The 8,211-nt window shown below is 57.2% G+C and overlaps 1 protein-coding gene across 1 annotated transcript; it reads right to left on the minus strand.

Moving 5' to 3' along the window:
- Positions 1 to 496: 496 nt before the first annotated feature.
- RGS16 (regulator of G protein signaling 16) lies at positions 497 to 5,744 on the minus strand. Its single transcript, XM_075528158.1, has 5 exons — positions 5,614 to 5,744; positions 4,570 to 4,680; positions 3,737 to 3,801; positions 3,288 to 3,454; positions 497 to 2,268 (listed from the first exon to the last, which is right to left on the minus strand). The coding sequence occupies exons 1-5, from the start codon at positions 5,655 to 5,657 to the stop codon at positions 2,047 to 2,049; spliced, it is 609 nt and encodes a 202-aa protein (XP_075384273.1). The 5' UTR covers positions 5,658 to 5,744; the 3' UTR covers positions 497 to 2,046.
- Between the last annotated feature and the right edge of the window lie 2,467 nt (positions 5,745 to 8,211).

Consider the following 8,211-nt stretch of genomic DNA (forward strand, 5'->3'; position numbering starts at 1 on the left):
GGAATTGAAGTCAGTCGTTCGTGCTCCCGAGCCACCCTTCAGGAGAATGTGTGACCGCCTGATTGTATAAAGATTTACAGCCTTGGAAGCTCGGCTGTGCCGGATCTATTCCACACTGCAGGATCCCCGGGACTTGGAATCAACTCCGTGACCACGGACTGGTTTGGTTTCGTGCCGAGTCCAGGTTAGGTGACAGAGCATGAGGGCTTGGCCATGACAGCTGCCGTGTCTGGGTCCATCCTGCTGGTGGGGCTGTCTGTCATCTGCTAGCGGAAGTCACCAGCCACGGTGACCATCACCAGCACCTGTCCCCTTCTCTCCTGTTCTGCCAGGTAAGCCCTAAACCTTCACTCGCCCTTCCGTTCATAAAGCCGTTCATAAAGCTGAGGCCACTGCGCCACCCATCTGCCCCCCGTGGAACTCCCAGACCCTCCACCGCACTCCCTCCCCAGCCTGCCCCACCCTGTCCGACACAGCCTCAGACACAGGTCTCATTGTTGGAGTTTATTGTACAAGAAGATAACATGCTGAGTCGGAAAACGAGGATGGCGTGCATCATTCGTAATCAGGAAACCAGCTCCATTTGTCAGCAATAAATAAACATAGAAACACTGAGGCACTCCTCCCAACCGGCTCCCTCTCCGGGGTGTCCAGTGTGTGCCAAGGTCACGCCCAGGGGAGAGAGGGAGACAGTCGGACTGCAACTCCTACTGAGGTTCACACAAACTGGATTTACAGTAATAAATAACAGTGGTTTCAACATGGGAACAATAAACATGCAACAATTGTGACACTTAAATATTTCCTCCGGGAGGAGCTCACAGTACAGCAAGAACAGTAAGGGAGACCCCCAGACCGAAGAGTCCATTCTCCTCAGCCTGGTTCTTGTGCAGGAAGCCCACCATGGAATGCTTATTCGGTGGCCTGGGGTGACAAGCAGGTTCTGACCCCTCCCCACCCACCCACTCCCCAAGCAGCTTCGCCCCAGCCTGCACAGCAGCTTCTGAGTTCTGTCCAAGGCCCACATCACCCCCACATGGCCCAGCTTCAGTGTCCATACCCGCGACATACACCCCAGGCTGCCCCTGCCCTGGTCTTCGGAAACTAGCAACTTAATCTCTAGACAGACAGGAGGCTCGCTCCTTGTGACCCTCTCCGCCCTCATTCCACACCACAGGGACAGTTATGGGTCAGAGACAGGAAGATGGCCTGAGAGACCCAAGATTGGCCCTTGGGTCCTTGGCACCCCTCCAGCACCCCCCAAACCCAGGTGTGTTCCAAAGTTGAGGCCCTTGCAGCCCGCCAAGCACAAGAGATAGACTGGCCACTTCCCTGGAGGCCTCACGGGCCCCACTTCCAAGGCACCGAGCTAAGAGGGCACCTCCCAGCAAGAAGTGGGGTCAAAGGCCTTCTGCAGGGGGCCACCAAGAGCACCAATGTTCATGTCACATGGGCTAGGTGGCCCTTCTCGAGGTTTGCGACAGCCTTGGAAAGAGGCTCAGAGACCCCTTGCTGAGGTTTTAAAACACTACTCCTGGTCAGGAGTCACCTGTGGCTGCTGGTCTCGACAACACTGAGGGCCTGGACACACGTGGAAGGCCCACGGGCAGGTGAGCAGGGCAGGGCAGATGCCCATGCACCCTCACTCCCCACCCCTACCCTCTGCTCAGAGCAGAACTAGGGAGACAGGCTATAGCAGAGGCCGCTGACCACAGACAAAACTGCTGACCAGGGTGCCTGCGCTCCCACAGGTGCGAGCTTCCCCTTACCCAGACCACCGTCTCCTTGCCAAGCAAGAACAGGGATATGCAGTGACGCCTCCTGCTCTTCTTCAGTCCCAGGCCCTGGAGTGGAGCACCCTCTCAGACACCCACTGAGTCCCACCATATTTGGAGACGAAGCTGGGGCATCCAGCACTGTTGGCTGGGGTGGCTTTGCGCTACTTCAGTCTTCTCGTGCTGATTGGCAGAACCGGCTTCCCACCCGGGGTCCGAAGCCTCAGGGTCAGTCAGGCCTTCGGGCTGGCTCCCTCACTGCCACAGAGGCTCAGGTGCATAAAGGCTCAGCCAGGCTGCTGCTGGACGGGGCGGCCGAGGAGGCCGTGGCTTGGGCGGCCAACTCCTGGTAAGCGGAGGACTTCAGGAAGCGGGGGTAGGAGTCCTTCTCCATCAAGACCCGCGTCTTCCCCTGAGCCACATCGAAGCACGTGGCCGTGGCAGCCTGCAGGTTCATCTTCGTGAGCTCCCTGGTCTCGTGGTCTATGTTCACCTGTGGGAAGGAGAGCAAGCACGCAGGTGAATGGGGAGGCCAAGGGTGAAACTGGTGCCCGCTACCTATTTGTGGACTGGTGTAGACTAGGGAGCCCTGATGCCATCATGGTTACGTGTTGGGCCGCTAACCAACCAACTGCAAGGTCAGCAGTTCAAAACCACCAGGTGCTCCAAGGGAGAAAGACAGGGCTTTCTACTCTGGTAAAGAGTTACAGTCTTGGAAGCTACCCTGTCTTGCAGAGTGGCTCTGAGTGGAAACAACCCAATGGCAGTGAGTATGGTTGTCAGTGTAGCATAAATAAACCATGACCAATCCCATCCGTCTATGCAAACTGAAGGGCAGTCCCATGTGTGTCCCAGTGGAACTGTGCACCACCGGGTCTTCAACGACTGAGTTGTTTTTTCCACAAGTGGATTGCCAGGCCTTTCTTCCAAGGTGCTTCTGGATGGACTGGAATCTCTAACTTTCAGTCCATCCATCTGCACCCCGCCCAGGGACTCCTAGAATAAACTAGTGCTCAGAAACTAGAACTGTGATACAAGAGTAGGGCATTTTTATGATCTGGCCACACAGTGGCAGGACACTCTTTCTCAGAGGTGCCCCTGCCTTGCACAGAAAGCCTGAAGGGAAGGCTGACCAACAAGCAAACGTCCAGTAGCCGTTTGACCTGCTGCCAGACCTGAGGTGGGTTGGCCAGGGGCCTGGGCCAGGTGACGTAAGACTCCTGTGATCACCCAGTCCCAGGTCATGTGTGTTGAGTCTGAAAAGGGTTGGGTTTACGTAAGGTTCTGCACAGAAGGCCCCAACCCTGCCAGCTCACCTGACCCCCTCTGAGCCTGTGAAGGCCACCACCCAAGGGAAAGAAGGAACCTGGCTCTCCAAAGTTCCAACCACAGCAGTCCACTCAGTCCTGCGCCACATAAGGCCACTCTGCTGCCTACACCCCAGCCCTCCCTGCTGGCTACACCAAAGCCTCCCGGATTTGGAGGGCCAGTGGGACATGTCGGGGTTCTGACCTCTTTGGGAGCTTCGCTGCCAATGAATTCCTCAAAGATCCTGTGAGCCCTGGTGGCCAGCTTGGCGGCTGAGTGGATCTTCTTGAACTCCTCACAGGCCAGCCAGAACTCCAGATTCTCTTCGCTGAACTCCGTCTTCAGGAAGGCGTGGAAGGCGGCCACCCCATCTGCGGTTATGGGGAGAGAGAGGGAGGCAGGTCAGACACAGGCAACAGCGCGGATAAAAAAAGAAAAGACAGCAACTGTCGTGATTGGCTCTATTTTTAGCCCATCATTTTCTTCAACAAGGACCTGCCTTTGTGTTCTGAATAAAGGCAGGCTCCCTGGGCCCTTCATTCGTATGACTACAACCATGGCTCTGCCCACGCGGGCAGCAGCCCTCCGCTGGCCCCAGAACACAGGCGCGCACACGTGACACCCACAGCCAGACACCACGGCATCCTACTCACCCTTACTACTCAGCAGCAACTCGAACGAATCTCTCCACCTCAGCACGTCTTCTGAGAGGTTCCGGCTGGGGAGGGAAAAAAAATCCAGATTTTAAAATAGGGAAAATCAACGGACGACTCAATGGATCCTGGCTAGAACTTTGAAGGGAGCTTACATAATTCACACATGGTTTGCTCTGAGTGATTGTGGGAGCTGACTCCTCAAACACCTGGCTGAGCTCATGGTGGCAAGGGAGGAGGCTGGGGGGGGGCACTTTCTGCAGGACAATTCAGTAGCCAGAAACTGCAGTGGGGGGCCCTTGGCTCCCAGTCTAAGGCTCTCACTTCTCTGTCCAAAATTGTTTCTCTTTCCCCTCTTGGATCTTTGCCTTAGAGACCTTGTCAAGGAAATGCAGGTCTCTCGCACAGAGTCTCTACCGAGGGGCTAATGCCGCACCTGGCACAGGTGCTGCTGCTCAGCATGAGCAGACTCTGGGCAGGGCGGGAGGGTGGTGCTGATGGCAGGAGAGAGGTTCACAGAAGCCTTGAGCAGTTTGGACCCCATCCTGGCACTTGTTGCAGATGCCCAACTCCAGATGGGACAGTCGGGTAAGTCAACAAGTAGGTCCCATGTGCACTCCTCTAGACCCTGGCACAGCCCACCCACTCAGCCACCAGCCAAGCAGGCATGGCCCGAGAGCAGCAAATCCCACTTCTAACGCCGGGGCCGAGCTCCCCGAGGCCCTCCCCAACAGGCCTGTCTAGTTCTCTGCCTCCGATCATGGCTTCCCATGACTCTTCTCCCACCGTGATCTCCCCACCCCACCCCCATTCTCCCAGGGCCCTTGGCTTACCTCTCTTTGCTGTGTTTGGCACTCCAATCCAACTTGCTGAGGTTCCCGGCGTGGGAGCCCAGCTCAGCTTTGTGAAGGAAGAGCCCCAGTCGTGTCTTCAACTCTTTGGCTCTGGAAGACAGAAGACACACCGGTCAGGATTCTCTCTGTGCTCGGCCAGTGGGCAGACACTTCCAGGAGAGTCTGAGCTGGAGCTGCCCTAACTCCAGCTTTGGGGAAGCCAAGGAACCCGGGGCAGTGCCAGGCCTAAACTTGGCTCCCTCACCTGCGTCACCAACCCAGAAAGAGGGGCAGCCACCTCTGAGGGGGCCTCCAGGGACCTCATCCTTCTCCTGGCTGTCCAGCATTGCAAACAGTGTCTTTCCCCCACTGGAGTCCTTCTGCTTGCTTTCCGATGCTTGGTTAGAAGCGAGCAGCCCAGCCCCTCTGGGCTTGTCAGTGCTTCTGGGACTGTGGGGAGACGGATTCTCATTCTTCATCTTTGACTTTCCTCCCCAGCAGCACCACCCTGGAAGTGGCCCAGAGCCTCTCTGGGACTGGAGAAGGCTCTCCTGGGCTGTTGAGAGGGGAGCCTGAGCCCCTGGGTTCCACGGTATGCTATTTGGCAGTTCTACCCGCCCAGCGGCTCCTGTGGAGAATGAAGTGGCAGTCTGCTTCCCACGATTACAACCCTGGAAACTTTGGGGGACTGATCATTCTACTTCTATAGGGTCTCGGCAATGGGCCTGGGGGCTTCGCGGGGGCAGAGGCTGTGCATTAGAGTGAACTCCAATTCCTAAGAAGCTGGGCAAACTCCATTCTGCCTGCCAACATGGACCCCCCACCCCACCCCAGCCAGGTCTTCGGCAGGTCACCGTGAAGGGCTGCTGCTTGTGTCAACACGCGCTGGCTTTGCGTGTCCCTTTGCCTCTTCGGGAAGCACCGGGGCATCATCAAGTGAGCCTCTTCCTCTAGCGCCCCACTCGCAGATCCCTGAGGGGCTGGAAGGGCTTCGGACTTTTCCCTCTGGCCGAAGCCTAGCTCCACGAGGCAAGCGCCACTTACCTCTCCAGGCAGGTGGTGGGAAAGGCGGACAGGGTTCGGCACATGGCTGCGGGCGTCAGGCAGCACGTCTCGGGGAGAATGGCAGGCACTGCGAGGAGCGCGGACGAACGGTGATGCGGAGGAGTTGAGGCTTACTGGTCTCACTAAGCGAGTCAGTGCGACCTCGGTTTTTATTCCCTCCGACGGGGCGGGGGTGGGGGCGCGGGCGGGGCCCCCGCGCCGGCGGCCAATGGGAGCGCGGGCTGGGCGCTGCGCGGGCGGGGAGCGGGCCGGGTGACTGCCCGCGCCGCCTCGCGACTGAGCTCCCAGCCGCCGGGGCCGCGGCTGGACCACGAGGCTGGGCGCGCTGGGCGCGCTGGAGGAGGGAGGGGCGGGCCATGCATACCCGGGAGATGAGCGCCCCGCACCCGTGAGCAGGAAAACGTCCGCCCGCACGCGCGCGCACACACACACCCGCCGGCGGCCAGCGAAAGCAGGAAACCCCGGCGGCGATGTCCCGTGGGTTTGCTGGTGGCTGGCGGGCCCGGGGAGACACCGGAGGTGTGGGTTACCGGGAAGTCCGGGGCCCAGCGTCTAACAGGCGCGAGATCGCCTGAGATTACGCGGAAAAGTACCGCTTACCACCGCTGCTCCCGCAGGAGCGAACCCCCAAGATCCTCATCAGGATCCCCACTTTACAGCTGAAACGGAGCCTTCTGGAAACTTCCTCAAGTTCACAGATCTGGAAATAGCAGGCATGGGTGGGCTGCGGTGAAGTGGGGCGTGGTCCTTTATGGGACACTTACCAAGTCCTAAGCACATTGACCAAGCCTCCCGAGGGTCCAGGGTCTGGGGGTTAACTAACTTCTTCCAAATATGTAAGCATTGGCCCCAGAATTAAAATAACAATTAATCCTGGGTGGGCAGGGGTAGGGGTGGGGAGCAGTTAGAATCGCATGCCTCTGCAACTGTAAATGACCCTGGATCCAAGGAGTTGCTAGCTCTGGGTCGCCCCCCCCCACACCCACACACACACCACAGCCCCCATCACCGCCACCCCCACATCAGGGTAACCTCACCTTCCCTATAAAAACTTTAGGACCTCCTCGTGGTCCCACTGCCCCCAGGGGGCCTACTGTTAAGAATATCCATGATAAAATTTGTGAATACTCTTAGCAAGTAAACTAAAATGGAAAGCAAATTTGACCAATGCTTACCATGCATGGGTGACCCGGAAGAGGAGTTGCTTGGGGCCGCTGTGTTGATGTTAGTGGTGGCAGGATAATTTGGAAAAGGCGATCGTGGCCGTGAACAGGAAGAGTATAATCGATGGCACTGAATGATACCTGCAGACGTTGTGGAATTGGAGAACAGTTTGGTGTGTATATATTTTTTGCCACGATTTAAAATAATATTTACATGAATAACAATGAGTACACAGAAGAAGACAATGTTCTAGAATTGACTGTGGTGACGACTTCTTCATATGATTGGATTATTGAATTGTATGACATGTGAATAAGTGCCAATAAACTTTTTTTTTAATCTACATGAACAGTTAAACGCATGTGACCTAGAGCTAAATCTTGGGTTTTTCACAGCACAACTTCACTGATGAGAGGCGGGAGCACCTTTCTTGATGTCGGCCTGTGTTGGGCTTCCTCATCCTCCCAGACAGGAACTGTGAACCCAGAGTTGTAGTGAAGATTGGACCAGTTCTCTTCCGGTTCCCTGGGAAACACGCCGGGATGCAGAACCCTGCACCCAGGAGGTTCTCTGGAACGTGGGCGGCACCACCTGTGAGAAGGTCAGGGCAGCCAAGTTGAACTCCGTGCCTTATCAACAAACAGCAGCTGATCCTCTGGAGTGGGGAGAGCTCCCCAAGGCTGCCTCCCTTGGAGACTAGGAGGCAGGCCCTGTGCCCCTACACCCACCAGTCACTGCCAGCGGGTTGCCCCACGACTGCTCCCTGCTGCCATAGGCAACTTTGGAAGAAGGATTGTAGTACAACCCTGCCCTGCGGCAGACCGCACTCCTCGAGGCGGGGAGAGGGGTCTGGGGGGTGGGTGTCCCGCAGCACCCAGCACACACCAGGTGCTTGGAACAGTGCTCCACGTGCCATCAGCGCTTCATGCGTGTTAGCTTCCATTTTTACTAGGAAGCCTGGGCCAGCAAGGCACTGAGAAGGAGGACTGAGGTGTTTCTTTCATGAGGGGCTGTCCTCAGCCAGGCTTGTGCTGTTCTCCTGATGTAAAGACAGAGCATGGGGCAGAATGGGCCCCCCCACCTGCGAAAGCTCAATGAGAAAGCTGGGAAGGGAGGGGCGTCTTTTGTACAGCAGAGTCCCTTGTTCAGTCAGCTTCTGCAGAAGGTGACCCACTTAGGCAAAAGCATCAGACACTGTGAAAAGCCAGAGCCCGAATCCTCCCCAAACCTCTGGATGGGTTGGGGGAGCCCAGATCCCAGCCCAGCAGGGGCTCCTCATGAGAGCAGGGCCATCTCAGACCCCAGCACCCCTGCCTCCCCCTGCCCTATCACCCCAGGCTCCTGGGAACAGGCCTTTCTCCAGAGTCCAAGGTTAGACCGACTTGGGGCAGGAAGAAGGGCATGGGAGGTGGT

Source organism: Tenrec ecaudatus, chromosome 1, assembly GCF_050624435.1.
Source record: "Tenrec ecaudatus isolate mTenEca1 chromosome 1, mTenEca1.hap1, whole genome shotgun sequence".
Taxonomy (NCBI): domain Eukaryota; kingdom Metazoa; phylum Chordata; class Mammalia; order Afrosoricida; family Tenrecidae; genus Tenrec; species Tenrec ecaudatus.

Excerpts from the sequence above, each read along its gene's own strand:
- RGS16 (XM_075528158.1), bottom strand. The coding sequence starts at position 5,657 with ATGTGCCGAACCCTGTCCGCCTTTCCCACCACCTGCCTGGAGAG. Across the intron at positions 3,802-4,569 it reads GCCAAACACAGCAAAGAGAG|CCGGAACCTCTCAGAAGACG; the intron begins GTAAGCCAAGGG and ends TTCCCTCCCCAG. Across the intron at positions 2,269-3,287 it reads GCAGCGAAGCTCCCAAAGAG|GTGAACATAGACCACGAGAC; the intron begins GTCAGAACCCCG and ends TCCTTCCCACAG.